General features: G+C 34.6%; 1 protein-coding gene across 7 annotated transcripts in view; it reads left to right on the top strand.

The window, feature by feature from the left end:
* Positions 1-22,693, top strand: part of GRIK2 (glutamate ionotropic receptor kainate type subunit 2) — a 368,787-nt gene that overhangs the window by 122,611 nt on the left and 223,483 nt on the right. For 6 of the 7 annotated variants that reach the window (XR_006014304.1, XM_042017417.1, XM_042017416.1 and 3 more), the window contains exons 4-5: positions 605-862; positions 19,625-19,806. Coding sequence is in view for 6 of the 7 variants with exons in the window: in XM_042017417.1 (XP_041873351.1) it covers positions 605-862; positions 19,625-19,806 (440 nt within the window). In the remaining variant the exon portion in view is untranslated. Of the gene's footprint in view, positions 1-585; positions 863-19,624; positions 19,807-22,693 lie in introns of all 7 variants that reach the window. The other variant, XM_042017419.1, reaches the window with a different exon arrangement.

A 22,693-nucleotide genomic window follows, 5' to 3' on the forward strand; every position in this document is an offset into this window, starting at 1 on the left:
CTAACAGATGGCAGTTTAATTTTCGGGAAAATGTTGGTCCTTAAACTGTACTAGTCAACATGCTTACTTTCAGATACAGAAATTCAAATGTCCATTTCAATGAAATTAACCCTGTGCCTAATAATTAACTAGAAGTTACTTCACATGTAAAATTTCTGAGTAATTAGGACCTCAGTAGAAGTAATGTTGATTGATTGAGGAAGAAGTTAACATTTAAACAACCTAGATTAGGATACTGTCCTATTTGACCCTTTTCCAAATGTAAGATGCAGCTAAGCATAAACCTCTTTTTTTTAATCAGTGCTTTTTAAAAGACACACAATTGCTCGCCTTTGTGACTTCTACTGAGACAGAAGTGCTTTTTCAAACATAGCTGAGCACTATTTAGATGTTAAAAGTCGATATTCATCAGTTTGAAGTGAAAACTTGGAAGTGTATTCCAAAGTTGAAATGTGTAAGTTAAAGTGTTACACTAGAAGGGAGCTCTGTCAGTAAGACAGTTATATTTCATGGAGTGCCTTTTGTTTAATGTGAATTGTGCAATACCTTCTGGCACACTGCCTTTTTTCCTCTCATCATTGACAGACTTCTGTCTCCTCTTCAGCCTGCGATCAGCTGTCCCTTGGGGTGGCAGCCATCTTCGGACCATCTCATAGCTCCTCAGCTAATGCTGTGCAATCCATCTGCAATGCTTTGGGAGTTCCACATATCCAGACCCGCTGGAAACATCAAGTGTCTGACAACAAGGACTCCTTCTATGTCAGCCTCTATCCGGATTTCTCTTCACTCAGCCGTGCCATCCTTGACCTTGTGCAGTTCTTCAAGTGGAAAACAGTTACTGTTGTTTATGATGACAGCACTGGTAAGGCCAAAGTATTAGACTGTGTGCAGATATATTCACAGACACACAAAGAGAGGGAGGAAGAGTGTCACTACTCATATTTCATAATTTAAGAAATCTTAACTAATTTGCAAGAATTTTACTGGTGAGGCAGTGTATAACAAATAATGTGGACTTATTAGCATAAGTATTCTCATAAGTATGCTTCAGTTGCTAAATTCTGTGTGTTTGAGCTCACAGCTGTCAATAAATTGGTCACACTCTATCTGTGTTTTCTGCAGTGTCTTAACAGTTGCTAACAGCTATGTCTTTTGATTTTACTTAAAACTCAAACTTGGAAGAAAAATACATTAACTTGAAAGATACACTAGTGTGCCCAGTGAAATAGAAAACCTAAATTCTGGTGCTGCTTCTGTTGTTGGTTGAGTTCAAAAACAGATGCCATATTTGTTCGGAATTTTAGTATCTGCTTTTTCAGGTAGAAGGGAAGAAGGAACCCTGGTTTCAGCTCCTAGCAATTGGAACAAAAGGAAGTTTGGAGGCATGTTTTGCAGATGAGTTACAAGAGTTAAAAGTGAGCTCCTGACTTTCCAGCAGAAATATACTAGTTTATTACCTTTCCCTTGGTCACCCTAAAATTTGTTTTGCCCTTCTGTCTTGCCTTGACAGTGGCACCTTTGAAAAATGCTATAAAACTGAAATTTCATTTGAGGTCTAGTGGTGGTCAGAAGGAAGACCTCGGTTAAGAGGAAAATGGAAGATACGAGGAAGGGTCTTGGCCAAAGAGGATATATTTAATCTCATTGGAAATGCTGCTAACTTCTTCCATGCTGGTTGATCTGTCATTGTCAGGACAAGAGCATAGTGAGCATCCAATTCTTCTCATGGTTCATTGAACTGGAAGGTTGTTGATGTGCTCATTACATGATGCTACTATCTATCCAAATCTGAAATAAAAAAAATAAGATCAAGAAACAACATGAAGCTACCTGTAGGGAAGGCTAACTCTGCTAGATAAACAGGATTACTACAGCAGGACAGAACGCTTGCTGTTCAAGCTCAGATAAGATACATGTATAGCTACCAAAAATTGAGGAGGAAGCAGAGAAGACAGTACATAAAAATCTTTATAACTGATTTTTTCTTTATGCCTTTTAAAAAAATGCAAGGCAGTGAAGTTTAGAGGCTGCCTCACTAGAAGTTTTTTGGCTGATGTTACCAAAAGTCTCAGGTAATCAAACTTTTGATTTAAAGTTTAGCTTTATAGACTTAAGATAAGCAACATGTAGTTTGTTTCATTTTTGCTCTCTCTCTTTAAAAAAAAAATTTGTATTATTGTTGTGAAATAGGAAAGGAAGTTAAAGCCTCAAATTTTAATCATATGATGATAGAAAAAAGTGAGTTGTGGTGACAGAGTTATTGACTTAGTTTTACATAAATTGGAAATACTTCAACTTGATTAAAATCATTTAGAGGCGAACTATTTTTTCAAGAACAGGCTACCTCTTAAAACAGCTAATTCAGTTAGAAAATTCACGTTTTAATACTTTGAAACTGCTTTGCTTAATAATTTTAAGTAATTCTCTTCTGCCCAAAAAAAAAGTGTCCAAAAAAAAGTAACCAAAAAAAAAATTTCATGTTTAATGGTCTCTCCATATCCAGAGATATGTCGTTAACAGCCTTGATAGATGTGTTCTCATAAAGTATGTTTTGAAGCCAGGACATAAAGAGAAATGGGAATGAAGATGAAAAAGAAGTATTTCTTGTATATATTGTTTTCTTGTTCTACTTGTTATTACTGTTAATATTTAAGAGAGAAAAACCTCCAAACATAATCTATTTTAGAACAAATTTTAAATAAATTTCACAATGAATTAGTAGATTGAGTTAGTTAGTCTATTTAAAAAGTATAAAGAATTATTCCAGGATATATTAGTTTTAAAATTATATTTATTTCTGGAGTAGTCAGGCCCTTCATATTATGATTCTGGTTGTTCCCATGGATAAACAGTAATCCCATCTACAACATGATTTTTTTCCTTGAAATCTATTTCTGTCTGAAGAGGCAGAAAAAATTAATCCGTTTTAAAAAGGTTATCCTCTCTCTTTTCTTCCGGTGTTTGCTGTAAATGAATTTAAACTCTACTTTTTAAAGACTGTCAACTTCTCTTTGTTAGTAGTATCTCCTATGGATAATTCCAGGACTTCAAGAGCAAATGACACTACTGGGAAGTCCACAGCATCACTTGCCTTTGAAGCACATATAGGAACAACTCTTAGCTATGAGAAACTGTCAGTCTTAAAGAAGTGGATTTTATATCTGCTGGAGTTCAAGTGCAACCTTGTGTGTTTTGAGGCAGGGGAGAAGAACCTTTTGAAAGGAAGTAGTTGCTTGACCTGAGGAAGAGGTTGTCTCCTGTTATAGGATAAGAAAAATATTCAGTTGCGAGTCTAGAACCGGAGCTGAATATGATGTTTCAGCTAAGATTTTCGAAACTGTGTTGGATGACTTGTATCATTTAAGATTTAATCTCAAGTTATTAAAATGAAGACAGTGAAGACAAAGCATTTATCACTGTTTATGTCTGTTTCTTCCATTTGGTCAGTGATTCCATAATGTAAGATGGATATAATTCTTAATTCCCTCTCCTTTGTTTCTCTTTTAATCCCCCACACTTTACATGCCTTTATCGAAAGGTTGTTTAGGATGATAATATAGCCTTATTTTATGATGATTTTAGAGCTATGGATTTCCTTTATCTGAATGGACAATTCCCCAAAGGGCATCCTGATCAAGACAATAATATATTGGTATAGCAGCTTCAGTGATAATTTAATTGTTAAAAAGAATATTTTTTGTGAGGTTCAGATTTTCTTTATGTATTTCTGTTACTATTGTAAACATGGATACAAGGGGAGTTCATACTTTTGTTACAGAGAGGAAGAAAAGTATAAAACATGCCTAAACTAGGTCTGGATAGCTCTCCAATAAATTATGAGGGCTTGCCCATGTGCCAAAGTCCTGCAAGATTGTAGGTTGACTCTGAGGGAATGCATACATTTGTTTATCTATTTAATTTCTTTTATTTCTAAAAATTTCTTTATATCTTTAAATATCAGGGCTCAGTTTTATAAATTCTCTAAGGAATTGTTAAAGATTTGCAATAATAAAGGTGATATATCTCATCTGCTTCAAAGCATTCTAAAAAAAAATGTGTCCATGTTCCACATCCCTTCTGTACGGTATATATCTTATAGAATAAAAACAAATGGTAAAAGCTGTGTGGTTATTTGACACTCTGCAGCCAGTAAAAGCCCAGGTTAACTCTAGTGTCTCGCCCAGAGGTATGCTAGAGACCAATACTCCAAGTGCACAATTCAGCTGCCCCTGAACAGCACCATTTTGTCCAGCTCTATGCAATTGCCCAGGTTTCTATCTTGTATGAAGGAAAGCCATTTATGTGACTGATCCACGTAAGTGTAGATGCAGTCTTCCATACTGGTTTTTTTGTGCTTTTTAATGCACAGAGTAGCTGCCTTCAAAAAATTAATATGAGATGTCCCTGCCTGTGGGTACCAGGTTGTAACTAGATGATGTTTAAGGTTCCTTCCAACCCAAATGATTTTATAGTTCTGTGAAATGTTTGAAATAGACATTTGTTTTTGGTCTGGATCTAATTTGATTTGAGACTGTGTGGTATGAAGGTGGTACAGGGAAGTCAGTGCTTGTTTAGAATCCAATTTGAAATAAGAGAGAAAATTTGGAATCCCAGTCTCCCTTGGTAATAGTCTGAGAGATTACTACTAAGAATAGGTATTAGTGTGTTGTGTCCCTCATCTAAGTATCCTCCCTGTATTCTCAGTAGAGGAGTTGCTGTACATCTCACTCTTAATTTGAGAAAAGACACAAGTTGTTTATAATGCACTATGGGTAGCAACTAGACCCTGCCCCAAGCTTTATGAAACAGAAGTGGCTAAGTCAGAGAAGATGAATCTATGTATTACAGCTATTGCTCCTCATGTCAGACTGAGCCTCAGAATACTGGGTTGTTCTGGGCTGGTCAGACCTGCCTTGTGTTCAGGAGTCTGTAATGAGGAATGCAAGATAACTTGCCACAGGAGAAAATAGAGGTTGTGCCATGCTGAAATAGATACAGAGAAACTTCTAGAGGGATACGATCAATAACAGTGGAGTGAGAAAAGATCAGGTTGAGTACAGTGTAATAAGGAAGACTCAAGATTGTACAACTAAGATGAAGTAGATGAATAAACTAGAAAGGTTAATTCTACCTTGTCTTGGTAAGAAGAGATGCAGTTTTTTACAATGGGGATATGATAACAGAAATAAAAATGAACATAGAATGGACAAAGGTTTTAATACTGTAATAAAACCTCTGCCCTTGTAGTATTTTATGGAGTAGGTATTTTGGCACTAGTTGATGAGTTTCTCTTTCAGGGAATTAGAAACGTGTGAGTCTTTTTTTTTGTGGACCTCTGTTTTAATAGTAGTGCACTCATTTTTATCATTTTAATTTTTTTTTTGCCTTAAATAATGACCACATTCTGCTTCCTTCTATGATTAAATTTCTTTTTTTTTTTTTCTCTCAAGATTTTTTTTTAATATAGCCCATCTGTTGTACAGGCAAAAAAAATTTAATGAGGCTCTAAAGCACTTTTCTTCATAAAAAAGATAAATATTGCTTACTTTAATAATTTTAAATGGAAAAGTATATTCCTTTTAAGTAGGATTTCATGTTAAAAAGCAAATAAAGAAACAAAAAACCCCCCAGCAACCCAAAAAACCCCAACCAAACTCCCCTCCCACCAAAAAAACCCAAACCAAAACCAAAAAACCTCCTAGCAGGATATAATGAGAGGCTGGTTACTTTTTTCCCCCTTAAAGTAATTATGGTCTCTCTGTTAATTAAATGCCACTAAACTGTCCCTGGACACTAATTAAGTCCTTTCAGATTTACAGATTTGCTACAGTCAATTGTCTTTAGGAAAGAAAAGTGGAAAAATGACAATATGTTCATCAGCTACATGTCCTAATGGATTTAATTGGTCTCAAAACAGTAACTTAATTTCAAGTACATATTCTAATCTCTGTGCTAAAGAAAACAGACTAGAAAAACTGTAAATAAGTTTGTGACTCTCAGACAATTAAAAAAAACCATCCATGAATAGTTAGATGACAGTGTTTTTCAATTATAGTGGCACTTGTATAGATATCAATATATTGATGCTTTTCTATATCAACAGAACAAGTTGATATAAACAGGGTTCTGGGTATTTTTTCTTAATTAACTTTTGTTTTGGTCTTGGGTGAATGAGTATAAACACCAAAAATCTGTTACATCTATGAACAGAAGCCAAAGTAAGAGCTGAAAGAAATTATTTCAGAAATAAAAATGTTTTGTGTTGGTCTTTAGTACTGAATCCTGTTCTTTAACTGAAATGAAGGAAGTTGAAAGATGTAATTTTGTTGATATTTTCCCTCTGGTATGCCGGTCACATTAGTTTGTAATAAAATGACAATTTCTTTTTTGGGATCAGTATTAAAATTCCCATTATCTAATTCCTGCTGTATTTGGCGTTATTTTGGCCTCACCTTGATTTTGTGTGCAGTTCTGGCCCCACAATTTAAAAATATTATTAAGGTACTTGAATGTGTCCAGAGGAGAGCAGCAAAGCTGGTGAAAGGGCTGGAAGGCATGGTGTCCTATGAGGACTTTGGGCTTGTCTAGTTTGGAGAAAAAGAGATTGAGGGGCGACTTCATTGCTCTCTGCAGCCTCCTGAAGAGGGGAAGAAGAGAGAGAGAGGTGCTAGTCTCTCTTCCTGATATCCAGTGACAGAGCATGTGGGAATGGCTCAAAGCTGTGTCAGGGGAGGTTCAGATTTGAAATTAGGAAATATTTATTTATTAAGAGGTTGGTCAAACACTGTAACAGACTTCATAGAGAGGTGGTTGATGTCCCCAAGCCTGTCTGTGTTTAAGATGCATTTGGACAATGACCTTAACTTGCTTTAACTTGTTCAGCCCTGAATTGGTCATGCAGTTGGACAAGATGGTGGTTGTAGGTCTCTTCCAAATGAATTATTCTATTACATTTTTCATGCTTATTTCCAGATATCTTACGTCTTGTGGTTTGTTGTGTTTGGGTTTTTTCCTCTTTTTTTTTACCCTGTACTTCTACTACTGAAGGATAGTTACTTTTGCAGTTAATATAAATTTAAACTAAGGGGAATTAAATATCTTGTGGGTGACATGGATGTGGGGGGATGGCAGGTGAGCAATATTGCTAAAGGATTAAGGAGAAAAAGCTTGTAAGTGATTCAAAGTAAATTTTGTCTAGGGAGGAAATTTCTTTTTAAGGAGAATATACATAGTGCACTATAAAGATGAGAAAAGTTCTTTAAGATACTTGAGAGAACTGGAAACTGAGAAGACAAAGAAAATGTGTTGGTCTGAAAAGGCCTGGTTGTCTCTGCTTCTGTATAAGTGAATTAAGCAACATCTCAATTTACGTGAAAAGTTGTTCTCCTTTATAAACATATCTATACACGATGGTCTGTTCTGAGAGGAAAGGAATGAGAGCTGAGAATGCTGTATGTGAAGGTTTGAAACTGCTGTAATAACAGTACATTTCACCCCAATTTAGAAGACAAGACTTAAATTTTTGTGATCTATAACGGAAACTTATAAACTGACATGGCTGGCATGCAGTAGAATATATTTCAGGTTTGAAATTTTGATAGTTTTGAAAGGCAAAGTTTGTTTAAGAATAATAGATGACAGGCAGAAATAAGGTGAGATTTCTTAAAAATAATCTGGGGTGCTCAGTCCACAGTACCGTAGGAGACATCTGCTGGGTACAGAGGAACGAAATCACAAAAGAGTATTATTGTTGTGATTTGCATTGCTGTGGACCAAGATTTGAAACAATCACTAAGCTGTTAAAAATAAACAGAAAAGTCTTTTGTTTCCCTTCCTTCTAGGATTATCTAACAAAATTAGCCAAAGACAGTGTTTTACTAGCAACAAATATATCAAACTAGGTGTTTACTGGGAAAGGAAGTACAGAAGGACATAGCTCTTACAACAGTCTTAGAAAGAGGTTATAATGTATGTTGACATTTTAAATACTGAAAATTCTGAATGCACATGTATGAGAAGTTCTTGTGGTATTTCTGATAGTGAGTCAATGCTTGGGAATGAAAAATAATGGTTTATTATTAGGAAAGTGCAAAGCAGCAAAATGTACTAAATAGAATTCAAGAAAGTGGTGAGATTCTTGGAGTTGTCCTGTGTAGGGCCAGGAGTTGGACTTCAATGATCATTGTGGGTCCCTTCCAGCTGAGAGTATTCTATGATTCTATGATGATTAAGTGAATAATGTTAAAACTGTAATTTCTCCCAACAGAATTAGTTGGATTCTGAAATGAAGAGTAAATAATACCAAACTTGATTAAAAAGAAGCAACAATTATCAAGGGACTTAAGTTTTCAAATTATTGGAACAAGAGACTTTTGAAAAACTTTAAAATGAAGTGATCTTCAGTCTTTTAATAATTACCTTTTGAGAACATAGGGATGGTAGACAAAGTTCAAGGAGTTTGGGTAAGGTAGGCAAGCTCAGGTTCATCCCAACTTTGATATTTGTCCAGAATTTGAAGTACACTTACCCTGGTTCCTTATGTTTAATTAACATCTAAATCATCCACCTACTCCAAATAACTTCCTTCCTAACTTGGAACCTGCTTAAAATTGGGTAGAATGAAGTTGTAAGTTGTAGTATGAATTTGTTTGTTGGGTTTTGTTTTGTTGGTTTTGTTTTGTTTTTATTATTGTTGGTTTTGTTGTTTTTTTTTTTTTGCTTTGTATTGTTTACTTTGGTTTGGTTTTGTGTTTTTTTTTGGGAGGGGGTTGGTTTTTTTGGGTTTTTTTTGGTTGTTATTTTTTTAAATACACCAGTTAACTGAACTTCTGTTCCTGGGGAAAAAAACCCCTTGTTTACTTGTAAGCACTAAAAATGTCTCAAAGTGTTAAGTTTGAGCAAACTGAGAGGTTTCTTTTATCAAGAGCAGATAATGTAAAACTTCCTCCTTTGCCAGGTCAGTGTGCCTTGTGGGCAAGGAGAACAATCAGTTGATGTGATATATATTGAGTTAAGAAAGCCAAACTGTTCAAGTTGACCTTCATATATGCAAATTAGGGCAATAAGTACTTCATTCAAGTGTTGTCAAATGGATACAAATAAAGAGTAATAAACGTAAATAGATTGGTTACATCTTACTGAAAAGATAGACTTGCAAGGTTCATTTTCTGGTATGAAGAGTATATAAATTACATATGCAGGTGGCACTCTCAGCAGTTACAATACTCTAGAGAATATAATTTGTGTTAAAATATTTTAATAGGTCTCTCTCAAGCGTAAGACTTGGTCACAGTGTAGATAAGACAACAATGGCATTATGAGAAAGAAAGCATAACTTTGAATGCTTCCAGGTATCTGACCTGGAATTTCATGTGTAAGAAATTGCCAGGTAATTAAAATTTCATCTGCATAAAAAAAGTATCACATTTTATTACATTGCTCTTTGCAAAGATGAGGGTTCTTGAGATCAGAAGGAAAGGAAAGGTTAAGGAAAATATGACCTGGGAGGAGAAGACTGTAAGAGTGTTACTTTAGTGTAGGGGAAGTGGACAAAAAGGTCTTGCGAAAGGAAACAAAGAAACTATCCTTTATGTTAGAGAATAGTTAGACATCTTTTTAAAACTGTAGCAGAAAGGATTCAGCTAGGAACATTTAGGATAGAAAAAAATAACTGGTGTCCTTGAAAGGCTATGGAAAATCCACCTCCTGAGTTGAGTGGTTTGTTGGTGTTTCTTCTGGGTGGTGTTGGGTTTTTTACTATTATTTTTTTTTATTCTTTAATTTTTTTCAACATCAATGTTTTCCAACTGCTTTTCCTAGACAGAACAGAAGGACAGGTAAGGGTGACCTTCAAAGCCTGTATCAGGACTATTGTCTACCACTGGTGCTAACGTCTCTATCAAATGTGCAGAAACATTAAATTATAAATGAATATTAAGTTACTCCACTGACAGTGATTCCTCAAACTGGATTTATATTTATATTATGTACAGATGAAAGCTTCATCTGTGTGTACTTTTGTATATTTATACTGTTTTGACTTGTGCAGTTTTAGCTAGCATTCATTCTGGTTCTTTGAAGCAGATGCAGAATTCGCAGTACTGGTTGCTTACGAAGGGCTAGGTGGGTACCTTTTCTGTAAATAAATGAATTTGTACGTAAATCGTATCAAAGATAGAGAGTGGGGTGGTATTAGCACAGAATGTTAAATGAAACTATGCTTGTTCATTTCTAACTCGTGCATGATCAATTGATAACTATTCTGTGTTGCTTTGGTGGAATGGATGGAACGAGTATCTAAAGGAGGGGTATGTTTGCTGATGAGAACAAAATGGACTTGAAGCTTCCCATGCATATAAGCTGGAATGGCATGTAGTTCTGTTCCACATCTTTTCAGTCACCAGTTCAGAGAGGTTACAGCATTGTAACACTTTTATTAAATATTTTTATTGAAGACAATAGATTTTTTAAGCTTTCTTTAATAAATTCAAATTTGATGAACTTATCATAATTAATAGCACTAATAATTTGGACAATGAAGATATATTATCCTGGCTGATTACACATTCCATAGTGTCTTTTAAATACAAAGTGTTTCAAGTGCTGTGCACAGTAGTTTCAAGTGAAAATGCAATTAGTAGTTCTGTGCTAAACCTGTTTGTGGTATTTGGATGTAGCTGGTTGGTGTATTCCTTTACTAAGACAGTTATTGCACCATTTATTCAATAAAGTTCAAAAATATTTTTCTAGTGCTATATGAATATGTCAGCAGTGTGGAGGATGTTATAAAGTTAAAATTTTACTTTCAAACACTTTTAGTCTTTATGCAGTTTGAATGTTAATAATTATTTTAGCTAGTTTTCTGAAGAGAGAGAGTTAAATTCTATTCTTTTTTGGTAAATGGACCTGTAATTGTTCTTTGAAAATAATTCTATTACAGATTTTCATTAATTTTTTGAAAAGTAAAATAAATGTTAGCAAGTTAACAAAATGCATGATTCTATCCTATCTTTCAGGAAAACTTGTACTACAGCCCTCACCCATATTTTGGCCAGTAATTGAATTTGGACTTACTGCAACAAGACTCAGTATTACAAAAACACAACTATGGGTTTAAAATAAATAAATTTTTAATAAATAAATAAATCAATTTTATTTATTTATTAACTGAGGCGGAGGTAATATTTCCATAAGTTATAACAATGAACATATTCAAAATAGTGCTTTAAATTGTTTTGCATTTGTGGGTTTGAATAAACTTAAAAATTTAAATCTTACAGAAAATTGCCTTGGGAACACAAGACCAAAATAAATGTTTCTTTCATGAAGACTGAAAACTTTTTTATTATGTCCAAATACAGAAATATGTGAGAGGAAAACTAAGTGAAAAATGAAAGAGGAGTTTTTTTACTCAGCTAAGTGAAAAACTGAGAAAAGATCAGTTTCATATCTTGTATGGGGCATACATTTAAGATTTATCCAAACTTAAGTACACTTTTACTCCTATTTCAGTGTTACATATTTTGTCCTCTGGTTGGGGGAGCACTGTGAAATACAGTTGTGATGTCAGTCCCTTTGTGACTTGCTCTGCAGTCACTCAGTTCAAATATTACTGTCTTAATTCATTTCAGCTTCAATTATAGAGTTATCTTTTCTCTTGCACTCTTAGAAATTCTTTTTTTTTTTAAGCAAAAATATAACTGCTTTTGTTTCCAAGAATAAATGTGCTAAGCTAGTGGAAATTTCATCTGAGTATGTTAATTTATGTGTCTTTTCAAGCTAAGTCAATTTTGATTTATAGTAGACAGTGTTTTTTTATTTAGCTTTGTATAGTTTGATACACTAGTAATTCTTCTGTGGTATGTCTAGGAATTGCTAACTTGTTCTACTGCATCTTTTACCATTGATTCTGACATCTTTGACAAAGTCTTTTATCCTTTGACTGTAATACAGCCCTTTTTTCCCCCTCTTCACCCTCATTAAACTGCGCTGCTCATAGATCAGGCACTTGAGAGATCGTATTTCATACAATTATTATAATTATTTTGAAATGCCCAGGACTGTTAATTCTTATTGCTGTCACCATCATAATACTGAATTAATGATAAAATTTTATGAAAATGTTCAAAAAAACATGTTTAGAAAACAGAATAACAACATTTCAAATCAGGCATATCATAATAGGGCATTTGACATATATAAATGTCAAATGTAGCTGGAGACTAGAAAACCATGGCAAATCTAATATTTTAATAAGACATAATGTTGTCTTAACTTTCAGCATTTCCTTCAATTATGTTATTTTTTTCTTACATTTTCGCATGTTAGATGCAAAGGTGAGGAAAGGATGGACAGGACTGAGTTTTTATTTTTATTTTTTTCTAACTGCCGTATGCTTTATCTGATAAGTACTTAGATGGCATGAAAAAAATTTTCTTCATCTTGGTATGGTGATCTTCAAGATCAAAACTGTTCCATGAACTGAAGGCCTTCTCTGAACTTTAGTAGCACATTGATTCTCTCTTGTGGAACTGTGTTGGATGAAGTAGAGGGCTTTTTTCCACTGCAGTACTGCAAAGCCTTTATTAGAAAAGAATTGTTACTGGAAATAAGGTGAATTGGGATTGGCTATTTACAACTATAAAAGAAAGATGTTCGCACCCATGCTCTGATGTGCTTGCTTAGCATATTTAAGGAAAACAATAAAGCTGATTATTGCCTTGCTCTTCAGTTACAGCTGGTTATGCTGAAACAGCAGTACAATGCATTTAAATTTCTGATGCTAAGACCCAAGAAACAGAAAAATTAAGTGATATGCACAGTATCAAAAAAAAATCTTGACCGTCTATGGAGTTAAACCTGGATCCATAGTTTTCTTGTTCAGTGATTTTTTTTTTTTAACCCTAAAGGTAGTCTCTTCTATATATGGCATTTAAGTAATTGCAACTTCAATATTAGTCATGAATATAGTTTTAAACACTTGTGCTTTTCTGTACTAAGTAATTATTTAAAAATTATATTTTTTTAAGTCCAAAAGAAGGGGCATCAGGGTTTGAGGTTTTTTTATTGTTTGTTTGTTTTTTCTGGCCTAGTCTAGGCACTTTTAAATCTTCCACAATAATGAGGTTTGTATTTCAAATGCATATGCATACCTGCACACACGTGTCTAATTAAAAATATACTTCTGTCTATTTTTTTGTTTGTTTTAGAAGGAAGTATTTTTCTCAGATATTAAGAATTGGAACAGGCTGCCCAGGGAGATGGTGGAGTCACCATTCCTGGAAGTGTTCAAGGAAGGGACTGGACTTGGCACTTAGTGCTATGGCTTAGTTGGCATGGTAGTGTTTGGTCAAAGGTTGGGCTCTATGATCTTGGAGGTCTTTTCCAAACTGAATGTTTCTATGATTCTATTCTATTTCACAATCTGGGAAAACAAATGTAGAAGAAAACTACCTGGAATGAAAAGTTTTCTCTGATTACTGGCATGGCTACCATCCAAGAGACAGTTTTTGAAAATATTTTCAGTAGGAAATAATGTAAATTTTATTTTTCCTCTCATACTCAGTGGTCCAGAACTGTCTTTTCAGGGTGACTAAAACTTTTGGTTAGTGATATGCTCAAAAGAACTATATTAACTAACCCCCCCACCCTTTCCTGTCCCTCTCCTCAAAAATCCCAACTTGATGATCAAATTATATTTTTCTAAAGCACAAACTACTGCAGTGTAAACTCTTTAAATGTGTTTGTATAGCCAAAAGACCACATATGGGCAATGTGGAACTTGGAATGAATTCTTTAGGATGTGACAGAACATGTCAACATAGCCTAAGGTTGTTCTGATTTATAAACAGTAGTTCTTCTGTATCTCAGAGGAAGAGTTTGGGGAGTAGTCACTACTGTATGGTTTGATAAGGAGATAAGTGCATAGATATAGGTAGTTTGACATTGTGCACCATTTATGCATCTGCATTTTTTCCCCCAAAAGGAAATTATGTTGCACAAATACACCTCCAGAAGTCATTTGAGCAAATACTACTATTATCATGGGTGACTCTTGTGTATTGGCTTGCCCTCATGAATCTAATTTTTAAATTTTCAGCTAAAGACAATTGAAGCAGAATAGCTATATTTTTGACAAAGGGCTTGTTAAATAGAATTTTCTTTGGCAAAAATTCTTTTGAAGTCATTTACTAGACACATTTCTTTCTTTTTACTGATACAGTACTATTGTTTCCCTTGTAGAAGTCAAGTTTAACAGAAAAATAAGTCAACAAAACGCTAGATATCTTTGAACTCTTCTTCATGTCATTGCCACTAATCATAGTACATTTTAAATATTGCAAGTTGCAGATGGCATCAGACTCTGATGCATTAATATTTGTAAAATATATACATGCATACACGTACTATTCTGATTGCTTTCCAATCTTTCACCTACAAGATTGAAAAATCCTGCTAAAATGTCGGACTCTAAAACTACTAACAAGGAGCTGCATTAATTATGTTTGCAGTGAGGAGACAATTCTTTTTTCTGGACTACATATCTTAGAACTTTTTCCATTAAAAATACCATTGCTACTGTATCTTAATGGGATTAAATATAACTGATGATCATTTTAAGGATGGTTTACACTGCTGGAATTGAGTGAAATGATTTTAATGCAGTAAAAAAGCTTAATATTAATAAATATGAAAGGTCCATCAAGCTGTCTTTATCCTTTGTCTCTATTTTCTCTGTGCTTTTCTTAATGGTGTTGCTGTATTAGATATAACAGCACAGAGAACACAGAACAGCCCACTGTTTGAGAACCCCTGCTAGCTAGTGCAATTTCTTTGTAATCCTTTCACTAGAGGGGTTTTTCTTTTAGGTGAGAGTGATAAAACTAAGCTTTAGAGTTCACGGGTAATCTCAGTGAGTTATTTTGCAGCAATGAATTGTTCCAGTTGATGCGAAACATTCTATCAATGCCAATAAACCAGTGTTCTCCTCCCTTCTACCCATACCCCTTTCAAAGCCCAATACACAATGAGATTTTTCTGAGATATAACCAAAAAAACTGGGTAGGGGGCTGTCAGGGAAGAAGAAGAGTACAGAGAGGTGTGAGAAGAAACAACTTGCTAAAAATAGAGAGGCTATTCTCTGGTGGCTCTGCAAAGCAGTATATTATTAGTTTTTGAAATTTTTGATGTGGTGAAGATAAGGAGTAGCCTTTTAAAGAGCATTAGTGTTTTCGTACAGAAAAAGGTTCATGTGTTCAGCCTATTGCAAAGTGCATTTGCTTGCATTCTTCCTGTGCAGCACAAAGGCAGCATTAATGGAAATGATAAATAGTTTGATGAGCAGGCCAGGTGGCGTAGCAATGGCCTGCAAGACTGCTGAGCTGGAGACAGGTTTTAAAACAAACTTGAGTCTCTTGCTTCCTGGACTGGTTGAAGTTGAACATGTCGAGGAGGTAATGTGATTGATCTCTTTGGAGGAAGATGCCAGCTGGAGAGCTCACAAACTGCTCCTTCAGGATTCTCCTTAAAGATGAATTGATGGCAGCTTCTGAAAAGAGTTACTCACACCGCACTCTTCCCAGCCATTCAGAGGTAGGGCTCTATCACAGTGGCTGCTAAAAGAAGGAATTGAGAGTTTAAAGGGACAGGAAAAAGGTGTCCCTGGTGAAAGAAAATGCAGGAAGTACATTCCCAAAATGCAGCTATTATTTCTATACTGTTGTAAAATAGATTTTTTTTAGGAGCTTATACATGCAAATGGTTGTATTCTGTTTGCTTTGGGAGTTTTTTGTTGGGTTTTTTTTTGCATTACACTGGGGTCTTGTAAATCCTAATAAAATAACAGGTCACCTTTTCATCTGAGGCCTGAAATTCATATTATATTTTAAATCAATTATTTAAAAATTATTCTAGACAAGTATTCAATTAAAAAAATTCTAGATCTCCTCAAAATCATGGTGAAGAAAGGACTTGACTTATCCTTAGCTTCATAGTCCTTGCAGTTCTTGAATTATATTCCTCCCTTCATTGCAGGCTCTGATACCTCTTCTTCTGATAAGCTATACATGTGTCCTTTTGAAACTGTCCCTTTCTGATTCAGAAACTTTTATTTCTCAGTACATGACAGCTTGTTACTTTTATCCTGCATAATCAACTTGTTATGACATTTCCTCTAATGTCAGACAACAGCAATGAAACTTTGGTATTAACAGTAGCTCAAAAATCTTAGTTAATGTAGAAACATGTTTGTTTTACCTAAAACTACTCTGGCCCTCACCTATATGTACAGAGGATAGAAGGGTAGAAATTGAGTCCCACAGACAAACTACACACAGCAGGAACCAGCAATCTTCTTTGAGTCTTAGGAATCTCAATCATCCAAATGGAGGAAGTGAAAAAATAGAACAAATTTTGGTAACATTTAAAAATGAAAGCAAACACTTAATTTGTCCGACTTCACCTGATGTATTCAGGACTATCTGTTAAGGAGATTAAGTAAGGTAGATGTCGTTTTTTGTTACTCCAAGGCTTTAGTTTTACTGTAAAAAGCCTTTAACATATGATGTCTGATAGCAGTGAAATATTGAATTTCAAACAGATTGTTATTAAAGGATAGTGGCAGAATTTATATCATATGTGGATTGTGTGGTTACTTCTCAACTGTGCAATATTTTGTTCCCCTGGAACTTCTTTTGCCCATTGCTACTGCAGAAACTACTCTTGCAGAAGCCAGTATGTTAGGGTGTTCAAGGGAAGAGAAGATCAGTGACAACCAGAAGCTGGTAAGCTTTTATTGTCTGTAGATGAACCCAAGTGATGTAGTTTATATATAGGACCTTGCTCTTTTAGGTTGTATCTTTCCAGTGCTTAATTTTTAATTTGGTTACAAATAATGACCCCCTGCTCAATATTTAATCTAGAAAAGTTTTTGTTTGTATATGGTAGTGTTTTTGTTTGTTTGTTTGTTTTTAGATGAATTATGCCATTTTTCTTCAGGAAATTATTTTGGTGGGCTTTACTTTCCAGTGAAACGAATCTATTGTTTTGCACACTTTTTAAAATACAAATGCTACATTCCGAAGGGTAGATACAGTGTAGAAGGAAACTTCTAGCCTTTAATTAGTATTTAAAAGATCCAGCTTTTGAAGTGTGATCCAGAACTGGAAAGCCTTTACTTGCTCTCCATTCCCACTAATGCCTGAATGAGGAAATCCTGCTTCTCAACACTTTACCAAAGAAATAAAAAGTACCAGAGTAAGGTATGCTCAGCATTGTCTGATTTTCTTTTGTTCTGTGAGGTCAATCTCTTCAGCGAGGAGCTGTAGGGTAACTGTGGCAGTGGTACTTGCCACCTGTGACACACCTTCACAGTAGCACCCCACACCATGCACTCTCCACAGAGTGGCATGTCTTCAGTCCCTTGCAAGTGAGGGGGTTTTGTTTTCCAAAATCATCCTGTTGAGGGCCCAGCAAGCTGGAAGGGGTTGAACATATGCAAGTAAAAAGTTATTCCTTATAGTGGGTGGCCAAGCGGACTACTGAAGTGAGTAATTTAGTAGATTGGAATATGCTTTGTTCTCTGCCATAATCCATCTGAACTTTACAAATGCTGGTGGCTGGAAACATGGTGAAATATATATGTTAAAATTTTAAAAATGGAAGTATGTGCTCACTGTAACTATTAATAAAATTAAATATTCTGCTACATGTAGGAACTATGAACAAGACTACACATTAAAAGTTTAAGTTTGCTTTTTATTTCACATTGATGAGGACAGGAGAAGAAACATAGCTTCGAAACCCCTGGAATTTGCTTATTTCTCAGATTTAATTTATCTTAAAATACATTTTGAGAAATCTCATTGGTTACTATTTGTTATTGACAGTTATTGAAGACATAAATACTTCTTCATGTACTTACCTGCTCATCTGTACTGTCCCAGCACTGAGGTCCAGTCAGTGCACTGAAGAGATGTGCATTCATAGGTTTTCTTCCCCATATCCTCACACTCAGGTTGCTTTGGTAGCTTTCTATCTTTTGTACTGCCTTCCAATGTGGTACTTTTTTTATTGCTCATCACTTCTCTATCAGATACATAAGTAATACAGAAGGCAGACACTGTAATAGTATTCTCCTTGTCAGCCCTTAATTGCTCCAGTATTAGTTCCTGCATCTGTAAATCTTCTATTTCACATTTTGGTGGGATTCTCTGAGGTAGTCCAATAATGATAAGATTTATGAAGATTACAACTTTTTTTTTTTAAATTCTTGAACAGCCCAGTTAGGACCTTTAGGGACTGATGTTCTTGGGTAATGCTCTGGAACAGAACAAAGCCTGGAAGTTTTGGAATTCTTGGATTCCAGCCACTACTGTTTCTTGAGGTTATCTCAGTTGGTTAGAGTACAGACCTAATAACACCAAGGCTGTGGGTTCAATCCCTGTATGGGCCATTCAGTTAAGAGCTGGACTTGATAGTCCTTGTGGGTTCCTTCCAACTTAGAATATTCTGTGATTCTCAGACTAATTAAACTAAATGTTTAATTCATTAGGGTATTGGAGGACATTTACTTCAAAAACTCCTTAGGCAAGAAAACACTTCTTGTCATTCTGTGACAAATCTTGGACCAACAGTAAAAGACCAAAACTGTATTTTATTGGTGCAAGCAATGGGGATAGATCAAGGGACCTGTCAATTTGTAGTTTCTTACATTCATTTACTAAAATTTTGTAACTTAAGCTTGCTACAGAGAGAAAAGCAGCATCACTTTTCCCCTTTCCATCCCATCTCAAAGTTCCTTGACAGCTTAACAGTCCATCCCACCTCCAAAAGTGTAACAAAGGTGATTGGTGTAACACCTGAAAATATGAATAAAACATGCATATTAGGGACTCTGCCCTTTTGAGTAAACAATGCTTTGAAAGAACAGTTTGCAGTAGAGAAAGAACAATCAGTCTTCCCTTTAACACTTGCTGTATTAAAAATACTCAGCACTTGTACAGAAAACTTGATCAGGAATCACTGTAATGTTTTATACAATCAAATTAATTTCAAAGTCACTTCCACAAACATAGTAAATTTTGTTCTGGAGTGGTTTTGATTCCAAAACTTGCAGAGTAGTGTAGAGCTGCTTTTGTCTCTTGCTGTTCTTGAAAAGTGGTTCAGTATAGAAATATGAGAACAGATTCACGTGAGAATGTTCTACAGTGCTGAAATTATTCACAACTTTGTATGTAAACTTAATTTATTAGTTCAGAGACTGGCTAGTCTGATTAAAAACTATTAGTCTGGGATATGGCTTTAATTGAATTAGAGTAATATGTTCTACGAAGAGGAATGTCATACTGCATGATAATGCTGGAGGAAGATTTGTCTGTCTTAAGGTAATCTTAACTGAGGCTGCTCACTGTCCATTAATATTAAGGGAAAAGAGACTTGTGATAAAGTGTTGGGAGTACAGATACTTAATTTTTCTTTTTCATAACATTTTTGTGTATCAGTTCCAACCAACTGAGAAGGGAAAAAAAATCAGGAAACTTTGAATGCTTACAGTATGTTCTCCTGCTAGCAGTTCAGGTTCTTGTTTTGATAATTTTCTTTTCTCCTGACTCCTGTTTTCTTTAAGGTCTCATTCGATTACAAGAGCTCATCAAGGCTCCATCACGGTACAACCTAAGACTAAAAATCCGTCAGTTACCAGCTGACACAAAAGATGCAAAGCCATTGCTAAAGGAGATGAAAAGAGGCAAAGAATTCCATGTAATCTTTGACTGCAGCCATGAAATGGCAGCAGGCATCTTGAAACAGGTAATCCTCATTTTGCTTTAGATGGCTTAATCTTTTTCATCCCTAATACATAAAAGTATTATCCAGACCTAATGGTATTTAACAAGCAGGGAAATTGTATGTCAGTTTTATTGAGGCCTAACTGAAAATCAGTCAAGGCTTTCAGAGGTAATTTTATTGGTGACACAAATCATAGGTGCTTTAATTATGTTTTTATAAAGAAACAGATTAATCAATTTATGTTCAGGAGGAACATGAAGGAATATTATTCTTTCAACTATGAAGAAATGGTACTTTGGAAAATTGATGCTTTAAGCATGGTTTTAAATGCTTGCTTAGTGTTATTTTATGTATCAAATCTGTATGCATGTATGTATATATTTATTTATATATTTATTTTTATTTGAGGCCTCCAAGAGGTGTATTCCTAATCAGGTAGTGATATCTGAATAAAGTGTTACCAATAGACACTATTAATGTCTTCCATTGAGAGGACAGAATTGATATCCCTATCAGAGCCATATTCTCTTTGCACTAATTTTGGAACTACAAAACACCCAAGTACATTTGGGTAGATGCTTTGAAAATATTGTGTGCAAGTAAGATGAGTAGGTGAGATACAGCTGAATTCCAGGTACTTAACTGGCTCAGAGACCATCTTCCCCATAGTTTTTAATTAAGCTATGACTTCCAATAAAGAGGATAAGGAGAATACCTAAACTGAAACAGTGTTCTACACTTCTAATGCATAGCTTTTAGTGGCTTTAATTCATGTTTATATTATGCTTGCTGGAAAACTGTAGGGTCTAAATTGAAAGCAAAATATATTTAAGAGTTGGAAATATACATTTCTTTAGAGGTACTTATGGGTATTATTGCGGGTACAATTAAAATTGCTAGTTAACCTACACGTAAAATATAATTTCTTTTCTTTATTGTTCATTTATTGAAAAACTTTTATTAATTCCTAGTAATTTTAAACCTCTGCTGGTGTTTTTTTCTAAATGAAAGCCTAGTTATTCTAGTTCTTTAGCCCAAATCATTAAATGTACATTTCATTATTTTAAATATTTTAAATGTAAACAATGCAGATGGAAAATGTGTTGATGGCAATATTAAGATGCAATACTAACAATTACTCCATCAAGATACATTACTTATACAGTACCTAGCACTTTTTAGGTGAAAAGGAACTTTTATTTCACAGTATACAATATTGTGAAAAATGTATGAATAGAGGGAAATGGGAACAAAATTAAAAGCATTGTATCTTTAATCATGTCCCAGGTCCTAAGAGTGAGGACTCAGGCTCTTTGAATCAAACTGTAAACTGTTCTATCAAAGTATGCTGCTCATCCTAAAGATTACAGAGGGAAGATACAGAAAAAATTCTTTCATGAGTGTTTAGATCTTTATACAGACTCTGTAGATTTTTACTTTTTCATTCAGGTCCTATACTGCAATTCTTTAAATATGCCTAAAATTTGTGGTTCTGAAGCTGAATGTGAGCACTTGCTGTCAAAATTGGCACAAGGGATTTTGAGAATATATTTATTATTTAGTGTTAATATTCCAAATATAGTGTTTATAAGTGATTATTGAAAAAAAATCTTTATAAATCTATTTCTGAATTATTACCTGATCCACTTTTTTTCCTGGTAAGGGAGGGATGAATATGGGGAGACATGACAAGGAGTTTCAGCTTGAGAGGATGATTGGAAAGATTAACAGTGAAGGTGGTGGAAGACAACACAAGTTGAAAATAGAAAAAACAAAGTACCTTGAGAGCCCAGTGAAATGGCAACTACTCTTTGCTGGCCAAAAATACGTAATGAAAAGTAAAAAAAAAATCCCATTAATCAGACAAGCATACTTAAATTAAGGCAAATCTCACTGTTATCTACATCACCAGGCAACCGGGGAACGCATACATAATTTAAAAGGTTAGGGAAGCACTGTAATAATGAGAACAGAGAAATTACAATGTTTGAAGAGGAAAAAGAAGTGAGATCTTTAGAGAAGTGAGAAAGTGAAAGAAGGAAGACCTGGAAAAGAGGCAGCATCATTGCATAGCAGAATAAAGAACATGCGTAGGATGTTGTGTAGGGATCCTTTGGAGTATGAAAGACTTGATTAGAAGCAGTTATGATATAGGTGACTGCAAATGTATTACATATATAGAGAAAGATACTTTGGTTTTATTAAAAAAAAGTTCTAAAAGCTAAGAATGTTGGTAGTTGTAAGGTTCCTAACAAAGTTATAATATTTCTCATAGGAATGTGGTTTTCCTGTGTTTAAGAGAATTTAACTGCTACTGGAACACTATAGTTCTAAGTACTATTGTGGAATTCTAAATACACAAGTATAGGCATTCTTTGGAAAAGCAATGTGTTTTCTTTCAAAATCTTATTTAAAATATAAAATCTGATCTGCAACTGGCATTTGGATTAGTTTTAGATTTTTTCCCTGGAAAGGATCATATAGACTATTCATTTAATCAGTTTTTAGGCAATGCCACAAGTAAAAAGTCTCCCATAGTCTTCAGAACGCTGACAACTCTTTTTAATACAAATTCTGGTATTGTCCCAATAGTGTAATTGTGGCCTTCAGTGTCTTTAAAGAGGTCCATCTGGTAGCAACTTAGCAAAGAATTCCTTTGATAATTCCTGGAAAGGAAGAAATACTAAGGCAGCTTTTGTGCAGAGCATGAAGATACATGCTTTTCAGGAGAAAATGCCCTTCATGAATAAATATGATGAGACATAGATTTTATCTACAAATATTAGTTTTTATGCAGTTGAGAGGAAAGCATGAATTTTTAAAATGCACAGTTTACCAAAAACTACTCGGTATTACATAGTTAGCAAGAGTGAAGAAGGTACTGGATAGATACCTGAATTTATAAAGT

Source organism: Corvus kubaryi, unplaced genomic scaffold (assembly GCF_017639235.1).
Source record: "Corvus kubaryi isolate FWS band 111438036 unplaced genomic scaffold, C.kubaryi_AGA036_p1.0 split3-73, whole genome shotgun sequence".
In the NCBI taxonomy this organism is placed as follows: domain Eukaryota; kingdom Metazoa; phylum Chordata; class Aves; order Passeriformes; family Corvidae; genus Corvus; species Corvus kubaryi.